At 34.1% G+C, this 16935-nt stretch overlaps 1 protein-coding gene across 3 annotated transcripts; it reads right to left on the reverse strand.

Moving 5' to 3' along the window:
• Positions 1–2278: 2278 nt before the first annotated feature.
• Positions 2279–16315, reverse strand: IFI44L (interferon induced protein 44 like). Of its 3 annotated transcripts, XM_045547687.1 has the most exons (9): positions 16179–16313; positions 10880–11379; positions 10277–10325; positions 9341–9536; positions 7817–7969; positions 4643–4814; positions 3644–3744; positions 3168–3342; positions 2279–3006 (listed from the first exon to the last, which is right to left on the reverse strand). In XM_045547687.1, the coding sequence occupies exons 2-9, from the start codon at positions 11367–11369 to the stop codon at positions 2996–2998; spliced, it is 1347 nt and encodes a 448-aa protein (XP_045403643.1). In that variant the 5' UTR covers positions 11370–11379; positions 16179–16313; the 3' UTR covers positions 2279–2995. The 3 variants fall into 3 exon arrangements, with proteins under 3 accessions (XP_045403643.1, XP_045403641.1, XP_045403644.1); XM_045547685.1 differs by having other exon boundaries at positions 2913–3342; positions 16179–16315; XM_045547688.1 differs by lacking the exon at positions 16179–16313 and having other exon boundaries at positions 2913–3342; positions 10880–11106; positions 11220–11356.
• Positions 16316–16935: the final 620 nt, after the last annotated feature.

A 16935-nucleotide genomic window follows, 5' to 3' on the forward strand; every position in this document is an offset into this window, starting at 1 on the left:
GTGGCCCTCCTTTAAAAGCCCATGATCTCCATTAGTCAGAGAGATGGATTTCAGGCAGCTTCTCCTTCCCGTTCTCCCGACAAGATGTCTTTTGTATTAAAAATTTCTTGGCAATCCTTGTTGTCTCAATAATTGGATCTTTGTGTAACTAGCAACTGGACCTAGAACAAAACCCCCTTGCAGTTTTGACAACACTAGAGCAGGATTTGTGGTCAATGGGTGTTTGCTCCCTTGTCGTTAATTGGCTAAAATTAGGTAGGCTGTAATCTCTGGGCCACATCAGAATAAGAAGCTATGTCAAAACAGGAAACTGAACCAGTCTCACTTGGACTGCTTCCTTAACCCCTATTCTTATCCCCGTTTTCTCTTGATGTTAAAGTTATTTTATTTAATGTGGACATTTTAATCAGTAACATTTATACATTGATTAAATATACTACTATGTATGGTTTGCAATTTTGACTGACTTGTGGAGTGGCTTGAGCCTGTATGTCTGTGGCTCTGATGACTGAGCGAACAGGCAGTACTATGGAGATTGCCTTCTTGGAAACCCCACATAGCTCATGGCTTTTATGATCGAAATACCATCAATAAAAGTCTGGCATTATGGAAAGACAAACGTGTGTGGACCTGGTTATCTCTTACCTTGTACCACTCATGACAGTGAGTTTGCACAAAGCTACAAATTTCCCTCAGAAACAGTCACTTTCTAATGCAACCACCTAACCTACCCACCTACATGGCAAAGGCTCTAGCACTGAGGCTTAAACTTTCTCCACAACATCCCTCTTACTTTAGGATGATATTCTACCTCCCATTATACTTGTGTTTCATCCGCTATGTCCCTTAGCACTATTTTGCTAAGAAAGAATTTAGCAACTTTGGCTGAGCTATGCACCTTGCTCAATGGTAAATTATGTAAAGAGCAAAAATCCTGGATGACCTCTAAAATAAGTGGTGGGATAAGTCCCACCACCCCTCAGGGTGGTAGAGAAAGATCATGGAAATCCACAAAGTGGAAAGACCCCTCCCAGATGAAAGATAAATTTCTCCCTTTTTGAGATTGTCTCACCAATATTTCCCAACCTAAATTTCAAATATACATTTAACTCTATTAGATGTTTAAGTGTTCCCAAAGCAATATAGAGCCCAAGGATGAGGAGTTGTGACATCATTTTGCTAACAATGGCCTTCTTAGCACAAAAAGGAGATCTTAGCTTCAACATTTATGCTCCTAAAGGATGTTGGTTCATATAGACAGTCCCTCATTGTGTATCTCTCCTGATATCTCCATTACTCCTCCTTTTCCTTTCAGGATCTCCATCTTTTTTTTTCTTTTCTCAGTTTTAATTTTACTCTAAGGCTATAGTAATTAAGATTGTGGTATTGGAAAAAGAACAAGCACACAGATCAACAAAACAAAATAGAAATCCAAGCTTGATAAGGGTACTCTATGCACCCCTTTAAACAAAATTAAAAAGTCCCATTTTCTACCCAGATGTTTTTCTGGCTCCACCATAGGGATGGATGAGTTATGCCCCTGTAGTTGCTGAGGACAAAGATGAACCTTCAGCCACCTCCAGTCTCTCCCAATCAACAATGGCCATGGCCTGTTTTCTCCCCTGGATTACACAGAGAAAAACATGCCCTAATGTTTGTACCTATTACTTCTATATCTATATCATAACTGTTCTGGTTGCCACTCTACTTTTGTTCCCAATATCTTCTGGCTCTACTCCTCAATTTCCTTGACCAGTCTATTTCTAGATCTTTTTTGAAGACTCCATTTTTCCCATTGAATCATGGCTCCTGAACATTCACTTGAGCACAGATTCATCTGCAGCTTTGCTTTAGGAAATATCCTGTAACTTGCGCTAAGCAGCTCTTGCCCTCTTAAAACCTGTGACTACCCAAAAGAGAATAATTCTGATCAAAAGTAAATTAGACTGTTGGAATGTAGATAACTATTGAACCAAGCCATATCCTTTTGAAAATGATTAAGAAATTCATAGAAGAGAGTTAGGAAGTCTTTAAGAAAAAATCCCTGAAAATGATCTTTTGGAATTTTTTTTATTAATACTCCTAGCTTAGACAGCTACCAAGAGGACTTCAGAATCATTTGGGGCACTTATATAAGAGCCCTCTTACTGACTTCCACCAGTAACCTGATTTGGTCACTCTGCTTTGGAGACATGGCTAGGATGGCATGGAATTCAGTTAATAAAAATCAAGCATGGGTTTATCAGAAGAAGAAAATTTATTTTTTTCCACAGAAATAAAATGTAAGTTGTTAAAAATATTGGCTCATTTTAATTAATTTAAATCAATTATTAAGAGTATTCATATTTTTATTCAGAGATAAGCAAAGCATTTCATCTTCTTCATTGCTATTTTCTCTCTTCAGCATTTCATTCTCTCTCAATCTTCCCTTCTATATGGAGAAAATGTTAAAGTAAACATCATCACCCTGGGGAGGGTGAGAGGGAAGAGTAAAGGCAGGTGTGCTTGCTCATTACCAGGCACTGTGCTAAGTTCTGTGGAAACAAAGACAAGTAAAATCCAAACCTTGTTTCTCAAAGAACTCACAGTCTATTTAGGAAAGCATATATCTATATAATCATTTTATAATTATTATTCAGTATGATTAGTACTCACATAGCTTTATATAAAGTGCTATACAGGAATAAGTAAAGGAACAGCTAATTTTGCCTGGAGAGGTTTAGAAAGGTATCACAGAAACTAAATTAGAAATGGTAACATCTAGAAATTGTACAGAATTTCTACAGAAATATGCAGGGTGGTTTGTGGTAGGGCCTATTTTAGCCCACTACTTCTCAGGCTTGGCCTTTTTGGACTTGAGGTATGACTGATACAAGGACAGAAGGCAAAACATGAACAAAAGCAGAGTCTGAAGGAGGCTGTCAACAGAGATGCACTGTAGTCGGGGCACTCCAATACAGGATCGAGCCAAGCGTCAGAATCAAGGTAACCGATGTCACAGGCTAACTAGAAAACAAAACAAACAAGCATGGAAATGAAACACCTACCCTAATGTGGCTGTTAGAACCAGGGCAGGCAGATGGGCCCCAGCCATCTAAATGAGGTATAGCTTTAGGTTTTTCAAAAGGCACCAATGCTTTATGAGGGGCAGAAAGGGACCAGTTTACCAGTTTCTGCAAGTGGCAAATCCTCTAAGATGTCATCTGCAGCCCGCAGTATCTGCTTCAGTGCAGAAAGAATCAGAACGTCCTTTACAGGGTCCAGCTCAAACTCTGAAGCATAATTTTCAACCATCAGGATATTACGAATAGGAATGTCTAGCATTTTGCTGACTTTCATTACCTATGGAAAATATATTAGGAAGCATAAGTCTTATATTTGAAATTTGACCAATTTTAAATACAACTCAAGAAATAAACCAAAAAAAAGCAATGACTTGATAAATTCTCTCCAGAGCATAATATATAATTCAGATAATTACAGTTTTAAAGTGGAATATAAACTTGAACTAACTGCAATTGATCATTATCTTCATTTACCTGCGAAGATGTCATGTGATCGCACACACACACACACACACACACACACACGTATGATTGTGATTCTATTACAATAACATCTAGTTAAAAACAGCATTCTTTACCTGGCTTTGAGAAGTCATAGATCTATTCATGTTTAAAAAGTTGCCTTGAAGAACTTCATTGTAATTTTTTACTTTAGTAAGCAAGGCTACATGTGCTATACCTGTAACAGATAAATCAGTTATTTTATTTCATAAATAGCAATATGTCAACAAGTTATTAAATAGGTGTGAAAGCAACTTTATACGGTGACTTTAAGAGTTGGAGAATGAAATATCCCCAATAAATCTTGATATGGAGTCTGAAGCTTTTGTAATGGAAAAGTGATCTTTTACTTCCAAAGTAAAAGATCACTTTTAAATGCAACTAAATTCGTACTAAATTGCAATAATCTATCCCACTTAAATAGTGTATTTTAAGTGGTGAAGGGGAAAAGTAGTTGCTGGACTTCGGGGACTAAAAAGAAAGAGAGAAGGTGGGGAGGGTGTGTATGAGCATTTACAAAAGCAAACTACTAATTTCATAGTTCTACTAAGGATCTGCCACCTTCTCCCTCAAACCACAGAGATCGGGTTAGTAAATCACACTTGGCTTGTAAACGAATCAAAATCCTGCTATGCTAACAACTGTTTCTAAGAGAAAAATATTATAAAATTGAGAATTTCAAATGCCAGTCAAGGAATCCCCTGAGACTCTTTTACCAGAGCTTTTAGTATTTCTTCCTCACAGAAATCTTGTGTTTCTGATTCCCATTACTAAATGATTGGCTTTACTATCCTCTCTTCATTCACATCCCAGAAGAATAACTAGCAAAGTTGGCCACTTAACACCTGGTCTCTGGTGGAGGTCAGTTCTCAATTGACATATATAATATTAAATTCGTATTTAGGGCCTTTCTTCCATCAAGCTTGTACATGATCTCTCCTTGCTATTACCACCAACTGAGGGCTCAGGAAATTGTGTGAAGGGTATATGAAATCTTTCTATACTCTCTTTGCAACTTCCTGTAAATCTATAATTATTTAAAAATAAAAATATTTGATAAGTACAGTTAGACTCACCACAGTTTAATACTTCTTTGTGAACTTGTTTGAACTTGGCCACCATTTTAGAGGAGAGACTGTTAATAGAGTTGATGTCTAAGACATAAGCCACACAGTGAATTCTGTCCTTCAGTGATGGAGAGGTAATGAAGGCGGAATGCTGAGGTGTAATTGGTTTATGGGGATTAAACTGTTATGGAAACATAAGGTAACATTCAGAATTTACAGAGCCTCTGCTAAATTCTTTAAGATGCAATTAATTCATGTTTCAAATCAATGGCTATTTGGGAAAAACAATATTAAGCAAAAAAGAAGAAATCTGGAGAGATCACATTACCAGACTTCCAACTATACTACAAGGCTACAGTAACCAAAACAGCATGGTATTGGCACAAAAATAGAGACATAGACAAATGGAACAGAACAGAGAACCCAGACATAAAACCATCTACACACAGCCAACTGATCTTTCATAAAGCAGACAAAAATATACACTGAGGGAAAGAAGTCCTAGTCCATAAATGGTACTGGGAAAATTGAATAGCCACTTGTTACCATTGACAAAAATTAATTCAAGATGGATAAAAGACTTAAATGTAAGGCATGAAACCCAAGAATTCTAGAAGAAAACTTAGGAAAAACTCTTCTAGGTGTCAGCCTAGGCAAAGAATTTATGAAAAAGACCCCAAAGGCAATTACAACAACAACAAAAAATAAGTAAATGAGACTTGAATAAATTAAAAAGCTTCTGCACAGCTAAGGAAATAATCAAAAGAGCAAATAGACAACCTACAGAATGGGAGAAATTATTCAAAAGTTATATATCCAATAAAGGACTGATAACCAGAATCTACAAAGAACTCAAACAAATTAGCAAGAAAAAAACAAAAACATTAAAAAGTGGACAATGAACATAAACAGAAAATTTTCCAAAGAAGATAGACAAATGGCCAATAAATATATGGGAAAATGCTCAATGTCACTAATCATCAGGGAAATGCAAATTAAAACCACAATGAGATATCACCTTACCCCAGTTGGAATGGCTTTTATTAAAAAGTCCAAAAACAATAGATACTGGTGTGGATGCAGAAAGAAAGGCATGCTTATACACTGCTGATGAGACTGCAAATTAGCACAACCTCTACAGAAAACAGTACGAGATTCCTCAAAGAACTAAAGGTAGACCTACCATTTGATCCAGCAATCCCACTACTGGGTATTTACCCAGAGGAAAAGAAGTAATTTTATCAAAAATACACCTGAACTTGAATATTTATTGCAGCACAATTCACAATTGCAAAGATGTGGAATCAATGCAAGTGCCTATCAATTCATAAGTGGATTAACAAAATGTGGTATATGTATACCATGGAATACTACTCAGCCACAAAAAAGGATGAATTAATGCCTTGTGCAACAACTTGGATGGAACTTGAGACCGTTATCCTAAGTGAAGTATCTAAAGCAAACACATGTACTAGCTATTAAACTGTAACTAACTGATTAGCACACATGTGCACAAAGGGAAGTAAAACTCAATGGAAATCAAGCAGCAGAGAAGGGGGTAAAGGGGATGGGTGAAAACCTACCTAAGGGGTGCAGTGAATACTACCTGGGTGATGGGCACACTTTTAGCCCTGACTCAAGCATTACAAAAGTGATCCATGTAACCCAAAACATTTGTACCCCTGTAATATTATATTCTGAAATAAAAAAATACCATCACTTCTAACCTCCAACCTGAAACTTTTCCTCATGCCCCTCAGCTACTCCTTCCCCAGGTATCCTCTTTAAACTTCCTTTCCACTGTAAGCAAAATGCTATTATATCTTTTGCATAGAAAAAAAAACTTCATTGCTTGGTAAAACTGAAAATTATTCACTGTCAATATTGCAGGAAAGTACAAATTTTTCTTAAAGAAAGCTAACTTCAAATCCTAGTCTCCATAAGTAAATACCGCTAACATTACCATTCAAGACTCCTCTTGAAGCACTTGCATGCTTAAATGGACTAATGGATAGAGAAAGAAGAGAGAAAAATACGTTGAAAATGCCATTTAAACTAAGATACTATAATTTATTTTAATTTTACAGAAGAAAATTAAACATAAGTGAAAAGAAAGAAATGCCAGCTTTCAAGTTAATATCTACTTACCATGAGACAGTAATCTCCCCAAGATTAAGAAAATAGATTACAAAACATAGCAATAGTTTGGGAAAGTGTAATTTTTTAACTACATCTTTCAGTGTTGGACTGAATTAACTGTCCCTCTGCTGTGAAAAATTAGGGTGTTAGTATACTCCTGAGTGCTCCCATTTCTCTACTCTCTTCTTCCTCCCTGTATCTTTATGTCTCCTTTTCCCTGACTATATTGTGAGACCCTTGAGGATAAAGACTGTGTTTTTATTCAACTATGTGTTTTTGATAACTAGTTTAGTGCCTGGCACAAATTAGGTTTTTAATAAATAGTTTTTGAATGAATAAATTAGTACATAGATAAGGTTTCCAATCAAGCACAATTGGGAGGGAAAAGAGGTTACTGTTTAGAAATTGAGGCTGATTCTATTATACTCAATACCAAAAAGAAAGGTAATAATTATGGTTTTTAGCTTTTTGAGAACTTAGAGTGCATCATCTCATTTAATCTCTTTGGCCACTCTATGAGATGGACACTATTAATACCTACATTTCTCACTTGAAAAAAATAAGACTTAGAGCGACAAGTATGTAAATTACTTATGGATATACATTTAATTAGTGGCAGAGCCAACCTTTGGATCTAGGTATTTAGTAGTGAAGCCTAAGCACTTACAGTATAATATCACACTTCAACAGAAAGTAGTTACTTGTCCCAATATTTTGCCTATGTTAATCAAAAAGTGCAAGAGATTAAACCTCTACTTTCCTATAAGTTTACACCATTATAAAGAGGGATATAAACACCTTATCCCTCTGGCCTTTTACTGGAAACTGGATGAGTAGAATCATACCTTTTGGTTTTATTTCTCAGTGTTATAGAAAAGAACATTCTGTTTTTCTTACATGAATACTTGTTCATTTAAAGTACAGTAGTGTTGGTTGATATTGAAACTAAATTATCGCAGGTGAAATCACCTTATGAGGTAAAAATTCAATGAAAAGTCCCAATGAAAATGATTTGAAATGTTCTGGATATTGAGGAAATCTTACCTGATATCTGTCTGGCATACAGCCTTTTAAGATGTGAGGAATGTCATCCATACACAGTCCTATTTTCTCTGTCTCATCCAGCCCCATGGAGTCACACAACATAAATGGCAGAGATTTTCCACCTATTCCATCTTTAACAGAATATGTCCTATACTGTTAAAAAAAAAAAAAAAAAGTATATCAAGTGTAAAAGTTCATTCTTCAGCCAGCATTCAAGAAATGACAATAAGAAGAATAGAGACTGGTTAATGTTTTAACAGTATCATCCTCAAACATTTTGGTCTTAGGAAGCCTTTAGACTCTTAAAATTATGAGGACTCCAAAGATGTGTTATTTATGGGGGTTATATCTATAGATATTTAACAATTAGAAATTAAAACTGAAAAAAATTAAATGCTTGTTTTTTAAAATTAAAACATAAAATTATGTGTATTCATCATGTACATGTATATATACATTGTGAGGTAACTGAAACTAGCTAATTGACTTATGCATCAGCTCATATATTTATCATTATTGTGGGGAAGACATTTTATATCCACTTAGAATTTTCCAAAAATACAATATATTGTTAACTATAGTCATCATGTTGTGCAACAGACCTCCTGAACTTATTTCTCCTATCTAAATAAAACCTTGTATACTGTGACCACTATATCCCAACCCTACTCCCCAATCCTAACCCCTGGACCACCATTCTTCATAATTCTATCTTGCTAGATTGTGTGTATCAAATAATTTATCCATTTCTTCTAGGTTATACAATTTGTTGGCATATTATTGTTTATAATGGTCTCTTAACATCCATTTCTGTGTTTCTGTTGTATCAGATGTAATGTCTTTTTTTTTTCATGTCTGATTTTAATTTATTTGCGTCTTCTCTCTTTTTTTTCTTAGTCTAGCTAAAAGTTTGTCAATTTTGCTTATCTTTTTAGTAAACCAACTCTTAGTTTTGCTATTCTTTTCTATGGTTTTCTTTTTTGGTCTTTATTTCATTTATTTCTTCTCTGATCTTTACAATTTCCTTCCTTCCACTAACTTTGAGCTTAGTTTTTCTAGTTCCTTGAGGTACAATTTTAGGTTGTTTATTTGAGATCTTTCTTTTTTGATGTAGGCATTTATTGCTATAAACTCCCCTCTCAGAACTGCTTTTGCTATATCCCATAGGTATTGGTATGTAGTATTTCAATTTTTGTTTGGCTCAGGAATTTTTTTATATTTTCCTTTTAATTTCTTTATTGATCCAGGAGATTTATGTTTATGTGGTACATGAGTAAAAATGAACATCAAATATAATGGACAAGGATTTCCACAGAGTTTTTAAAATTGAAAGCTTCTCTGTGTAATATAACTCAATGGAGGCAATTCTGACTCAACTTTTACTTCCGTTTTGCATTTGATTTAGGATTTAAGTTTGCAGATCAGGAGATTTATGTTCTGAGACAAAAAAAAGCAAAGAAATGAACAAATGCAATGATTGTGATCTATAAGATAAAATTCTTAGGGAATCCTAAAATAACTTACCTGTTCAGTAATGCTGGTGATATCAGACCCCACTAGTGCTTGGCGAGTCATGCGGCCATGGAAAACAGACTTGACTGAATTGAAAAAACTGGACTTTCCAGACCCAACTGGACCCAGCAAGAGAATATGAACTTTTGAAACCAAGTCCGCATAGGGTTTGTAGGCTCTGAGTTCTTCTAGGAGTCTATCTCTGTGCCTGTTAAAATGCAGTAGTTTAATAGAACAGCCAAGCTTTCAGATAGAACAGCACAATTCACCTGGAATTTCTTTTACTTCCCTTTTGAGGGTATATTTTAATAACTTATTATTTTGACAGTAGCATCTTATAGAATATGATTTGAAATGTCTAAAGTTATACATTTTGTGCTTGAAGAAAATGCATGTATTTATATCTGACTAAAGTTAAACATTAACCAGCAACCAAAACATTGTTAAACTATTAGCCTTAGATGACATAAATCTAATTATAAATATCAGTAACACTGAAGATGAATTATTTTCACTAAAAATATATTAAGCAGAAATCAAAATAAAATATATACAATGTAGCTATCTATCTATAAATCAGAAAAAGAGGGTTTGTTTTTGCCATTTACTGAGAATTTTCAAAAAATGTATTCTCAAGGAAAGGATTGAGAGAAATTATCTAAAATGGTTTCCAGACTCTACCTCAAAAACTCTGAATCTAAAGGTTCAAAGGGAAACATGGAGTCAAATTGGTCAATTGTCATCAGGTGGATTTTAAAAGTTTCACAGTTTGGTAGTGGTTTTGTCATTGTTGTTCTCGACCACCTTGAACATTTAATGTCAACATTGTAACTCATTTTTTCTCATTCCAAGTGATATGATATTTCTCTTTACTATTTCATGGTCATCACCCTTTATACAATTGTTCTAACTGAAATGAATAATGGATAGTCCAAGAATCTAACTTACTGTGTGACGTTCATTATTCTCTTTATGGAGCTTAGACCACCTTTAACTCCTATAAGAAATAAACACAGCATAATAAGTTTTTAAAATTGTCTGGTTAAATGTGGTCATCTACTTTTTAAATAGGACATTGAGTCTGCTTGAATAACACAGGACTGCACTGTTCATTAGGAGTTAGGGCTGGCAGCATAATGAGAGAAGGAGGAGGGAATATTATCCTCTCAGCACATTAATTCCCTTTGGAAACTCTCACACAACTATGCCTAGAGGTCCTAAAACTGATCTTTGAGTCATATGTCAGAAAAGACTGGCTCTGATGATAAGATAGCTATCTCCCCTTCTCCCCTCTTCCTCAAACTCCATCTCATTCTCCATCTCTATAAATACACTCTCAACTCACTTTGCTCAAAGCAGCCTATACTTTCTGGGTAATAACCTTATAAACTTTATGTCCCCCAGGTTTCATTTTGGATTTTATCAAAGTCTATCAACTGGCATGAAATCTGTTTCTCTCACTTTTCCTTGTTCTTATAAATTAATTATTACCTACCAAACACAAAGACCAGAACCAGAATGTAGAATATGGGATTATCTAATTAGACATACCTTCAACTCGAAAAACCTCACATTCGCCATATATAAAGGGATCCATAGTCCTTCCTTCAAATAGTCCTAATTTCTTTTTTACACTTCTAAGTAGATAAAGTGTTTTATTGTTTGGACACAGAGAGAAAATCGTCTCATCAGATAAACGATACATCAGTTGATTATCAGCAATTTCTGGTGCCATATTTAAAAGAAAAGTGTCCGTTCCAGTTATGTTATCTTTACTTCTAAATAGAAAACAAAAGGAATAATGTGGTTCTTCAAAATATTTACTTAATGTAGGATAATTCCCAAGCATAAAGACCCCAATAATATTGGTTTTAAGGTAAATCATTGTTACAGTGGATCCCTGATGACTGCATCGCTGAACCATATCTCTAAGTCCAAATCCATGAACACTAGACTTATAAAGAAGACTCAGTGAAACATTTCCAAGTTGCTTTTGCAGTCTCTTTTCATCATTCCATGTCAATCTTGTTGTCACTTCCATTGTTTTGTATCTAATGGAAAAACAATTATAGGTTGAGAAGTGAGTATAACTTAGTAGCTTATAGCATAGCAGAGATTCTACTTCTAGTTTCGGTGTGTTCTTTTCTTGTCTGACTCAATTAAAACACATTATTTGGATTGTAAGGCAAAACCATAAAGAGATGGCACAATAATAAGTAGATATGAAACATATAATTTAGAAATAAAAATATCATTAAATTTTTAAATCATTTGACAAAATAAATTTCAGAATGGATAAAAATAAAGAAAAAATAATAAATTAGAATAGAAGTGAGCAAACTTTTTCTTAATGAACCAGATATTAAATATTTTAGCCTTGTGGGCCATATGGTTTCTGCCACAGCTATTCAACTTTGCCATTGTAATGCAAAAGCAGTCAGAGACAATATGTAAACAAATAAGTATGACTGTGATCCAATAAAACTCTCTTTACAAAAATAGGTGGCTGGAACACAGCAGGCCATACTTTGTCGACCAACGAATTAGAAGATAGAACTGAGGAATTTATGGAGAAAATCACTCAGAAAGAAAGAAATTGAAATATGAAAGAAGTTAACAGTTAACTCCCTATTCAACCCCAAGCCTTTTTATAAGAACCGTAATTCCATCCATAAGGGCTCCACCCTCATGACTTAATTACTTGGTAAAGGCCTCACTTCTTAGTATTATCACATTGGAGATTTTGGATAGGACACAAACATTAAAATCATAGCACCATACATCTAATAAGGGGTTAATATTTAAAATATAAAAGAAATTCACACAACTCAATAGGAAAAAAAAAAAAACCTAAATAATCCAATTACAAAATGGGCTAGGCATCTTAACAAACATTTCTCAAAAGAAGACATACGAATGACCAACAGGTTTATGAAAAAGTGCTAAGCATAAATCATAAAAAAATGCAAATTAAAATTGCAATGGAATATCACCTCACACCTGTTAGAATGTCTATAATCAAAAAGGTGAAAGATAAGTCTTAAAGAGAATGTGGATAAAAGGGAAGGTTTTTTTCCACTATTGGTGGAAATGTAAATTAATATAGCCACAGTGGAGAACAGCATGGACGTTCTTCAAAAAACAAAAAATAGAATTGCTATATAATCCACCAATTCCATTTCTGAGCATATACCACAGTTTGGATATTTGACCCTCCAAACCTCATGTTGAAATCTGATCCCCATTGTTGGAGGTAGGGCCTAGTGGGAAGTGCTTTGCTCCTGGGGGTGGATCCTTCATAAATAGCTTGGTCCCAACCTCATGGTAATGAGTGAGTTCTTACTCTATTCCTTCCTGTGAAATCTGGTTGTTAAGATAATTTGGAAGTCCCCCTCTTTCTCTCACTTCTTGTTGCTTTCTCTCACCGTGTGATCTCTGCACATAGCAGCTCTCCTGTGCCTACCTTCAGGAGTAGGAGCAGCCTGAAAGCCCTCACCAGAAGCAGATGCTGTCACCATGCTTCTTGTACAATTTGCAGAACTGTGAGTCCAATAATCCTCTTTTCTTTATAAATTACCCAGCCTCAGATATTCCTTTATAGTAACACAGACTATAGCAGTAAATATCCAAAAGAATTGAAATCAGTATGTTAAAGAGATATCTGCACTCCCATATTCATTGTGTCATTATTCACAGTAGCCAAATATGGTATCAACCTAAGTGTCCATCAATAGACAAATAAAGAAAATGTGGTGTATATACACAATGGAATATCATTCAGCCATTAAAAGGAGAAAATTCTGTTATTTGTAAAAATGTGGATGAACCTGAGAACATTATGTTAAGTGAAATAATTCAGGTGCAGAAAGACAAATGATCTCACTTACATGTGCAATATAAAAAAAGTTAAATTTATAGATGTATAGAGTAGAATGGTAGTTACAAGAGGTGGAGGAGGGAAAGGGTAATAGTAAGATGTTGACCAAAAGGTACAAAGTTTTAATTAGGTGGAACAAGTTTTTGATATCTATTATATGACATGGAGACTATAGTAAATAATAATGTATATTTCAAAATTACTAAAAGAATAAATTTTAAATATTCTTATAAAAATTAAGTATATGAGGTGATGAGTTAGCTAATTAGCTTCATATAATCATTCCACAATGTATGCATATATTAAGACATCATATTGTATCCAATAAATATATACAATTATTGCAAATTAATAATAAAAATTTAAGTTAAAAATAAACCTACACCTAGATATATTACTGTCTGTATCATCTGCATAACAACATCTAGGGTCAAGAAAAAAATTCTTCAAAATGACCTCCAAAAGAATAACAATTAGAATGTAAACAAAATTAATGTTAGCATCAATAAATTCTATAGCACAATGGAGCAATAGTGCAAATTGTTGAGGGAAAAACTCATTTCAATCTAGAAATTGTTGTAGCAATAATATTTTTTTAAGAAAGAGAGCAGAAGTATGTAATGACATTCTCACAAAGATAGTGAATCCAAGGTTCTTATATACCAGTAATCACCAGTTGGAAAATATACTACAAATTTTTAAAACTTCATTCTCAAAAGCAGAAAACAAAAAAAAATGTACTTAGAAGTACATTTTTATAGATATGTGAACAATTTCACATATAGATATGTGAAGAGATAATTAAATGGAGAATTTTACAAAGAGCATAAAAGATGATTGCAATAAATGGAGATTTATACTATATTATCAGATGAAAAGAGCCTTCTTGAAAATGATGTCATTTCCTCCAAACCTTATCTTTAAACTCAGTGTGAGTACAATCAAATGCCCAAGAACATTCTATCCATTAGATGTAATAAAATTCACATGATTCACATGCCCTAAAATTCACATATTACAAGAATAAAAAAAGCCAAGATACTATTGAAGAATAATAAGGTGAGAGTTTTATAAAATTATAGTTATTAGGAGAATGTTGTAGTTGCACTAAGATAGGTAAATAGCCCTGTAATTGACCAACTTTCATAACCTAGGCCCCCTAAGAAACAAAGCTCAAGGCTAAGTTCACATGCAGAGCCTTTATATAGTGGGGTGCCATTTGAGAGAAACAAGCATGAGTAAAACAGAAGTGAAGCAAATAAGGACTTAAACCAAATACAAAGTTGGCATAACTAATTACTCAGCCTTGAGGGCAAGTGGATAGCTCTATAGAAAACATTTTTAAAAAATTAAATCATATCATTCTCATAGCCCAAAAATCTCCTTAAATATAAATTTCAGTTTGTATGAAACACTAAATGTAAAAATTCTTAGAAGAAAACATTGAAGAATATCTTTTATGACCTTTGTATTAGGATAAATTTCTAAAATAAGGCACTAAAAAGTCAAAGAATAAAGGAAAGAATGATAAATTTGACTACATTAAAATTTTAAAATTTTCTTATAACAAAATATACAACAAATACAATTTAAAAACAAGGCATACCCAAGGGCAAATTATTTATAATGTATATTCTATAAATACTATCCAGCATATATATGTAGAATTCCTATAAAAGAAATAAAGAAACCACAAACATCCTAATAGAAAAGTAGTCAAAGTGTATGAACAGGAAATTCACAAACTGAGGTAACCCAAATGGGCAATAAAACATGTGAAAAAAATGTTCAGCAACTCTTGTAACATGGAGCTGTAAGTTAAACAATAATGGGATGTCATCTCACATCAAAACAGAAGTCCAGCAATACCACTAGTTGATCAGGATATGGAGATTCAAGAATATCAACATTGTCCTGATGGGCATGTACATTTTGGAGAAAAGTATTGGAGATTGGATGCGCAAATTTTGGTATAATTTACATAGTGAAATACCTGACAGCAGTTGAAGTCATTGAACTAAAACTACTTTTATCAACATGGATAAAACTCAAATAATTAATCTTGAGTGAAAAAAAGCAAGTTGAGAATGAGATACTTAGAATAACATCATTTACATAAAATGTTAACACAAAGCAATACTAGAGATCACTTTTAGATGTTTAATACATATATACATACAGTAAAAGCATAAAGACAAGCATGACAGTAATCTATACCAAAGTCTGAATAGTGTTTCCCTCTGGGAAGGAAGGGAAGAGAAGAGAATATAGGAGAGATTCACAGATCACTTCAACTCTATCTGTAATGCTTTTGTTTCTAAGAAAAAAATCTATTCCAATATACAAAGCAAATCATTTAAAAAATCTAATAAAACTGTGTGGGGATTACACTAGGGTTCATTTACTCTATATAGTTATTCATGTGTGAAATTTCTATCAAAATAAAAGAACAAATGAAAGACAAAAATATGACCATTAGTGCCAATTCCATTCTGAAACCCTGTTCCAAAGAAATGAAAGCAGGCTATTTTCTTCACACATAGCTAGGAAACACTGGATAGCAAGAAATCACTTACCTGTCATGTTCTTACTTATATGTGGGAACTAAAGAAAAGTTGATCTCATGAAGGTAGGGAGTAAAATGGTGGTTACTAGAGATTGGAAAGGTTAGGGGGGAGGAGAGAGTGAAAGAGGTTGGTTAATGGCTACAAAATTACCATTAGATAGAAGGAGGAAGTTCTAGCATTCATAGCACAGTAGGGTAACTATAGTTAACAATAATTTATTGAATATTTCAAAATAGAAGATAAGATTTGGAATGTTCGTAACACAACGAAATGATAAATGATTGAGGTGATGAATATCCAAATTACCCTAATTTGGTCATTACGTATTGTGTGCATGTATCAAAATATCACAGGTACTCCATAAATATGTACAATTATCATCAATAGAAAGAAAGAAGTCACTTACCTGTTTCTAAGAGTTGGATCACGCTTAAATTGAGGATTAACAGTTCTAAATTTATCAAGCAGCCGCAGTTTTGAGACAAAAGATTCTAAGGAACCACGGCTTCAGAGACTCAAGGAAAGAAATGAAACTGAAACTTAAAGCAGCTAACGTTCAGCTTGCAGCGTTCCAACTCACATTAAGTTTCTCTCCTGCTGAGAAGAAAGAGAAAACAAACAAAAAATTTCCTCCTGAGCACATGAAAAAGATTGAGCCCCTTGTGGCCCACATGTAGACACACATGAAATGAAAATTACTAATAAAAAATTGCAATAAACCAATGGTTAACATTTCTTGTGCTTTTAACTATATATGTAGCACTGTGTAACTACATGCGCTTTCCTAACTTTTCCTCAGAACAACCTCGTACAGTAAACACTATTAGTAGCCCTATTTCTCAAAGTATAAAAATGAATCTTAAGGATATTAAGTGACTTTGACCAAAGTAATTCAGCTGCCTGCTGAATGGTAGAGCTGCCTGCTATTCAAAATCAAGTCTGTCTGCAGTGGTACAAACGGATGATGATTTAGCATTTCCTTAATTCTTAGGGCACTTCACAGTTCATTTTCCCATTTATTCATTCACTCAGTCAGCATTGGACTAGACCCTGGGAAGGATAATGGTGAGTAAGATAAAAACACTGCCCTCAAGGAGACTGCTGTGTACTTAGGAAGATAGGTACTCAAACCATTACATTACTGTGCTAAGTGCTAGAAGCCA

The sequence above is a fragment of the Lemur catta genome, chromosome 3 (assembly GCF_020740605.2).
Source record: "Lemur catta isolate mLemCat1 chromosome 3, mLemCat1.pri, whole genome shotgun sequence".
Lineage (NCBI taxonomy): Eukaryota > Metazoa > Chordata > Mammalia > Primates > Lemuridae > Lemur > Lemur catta.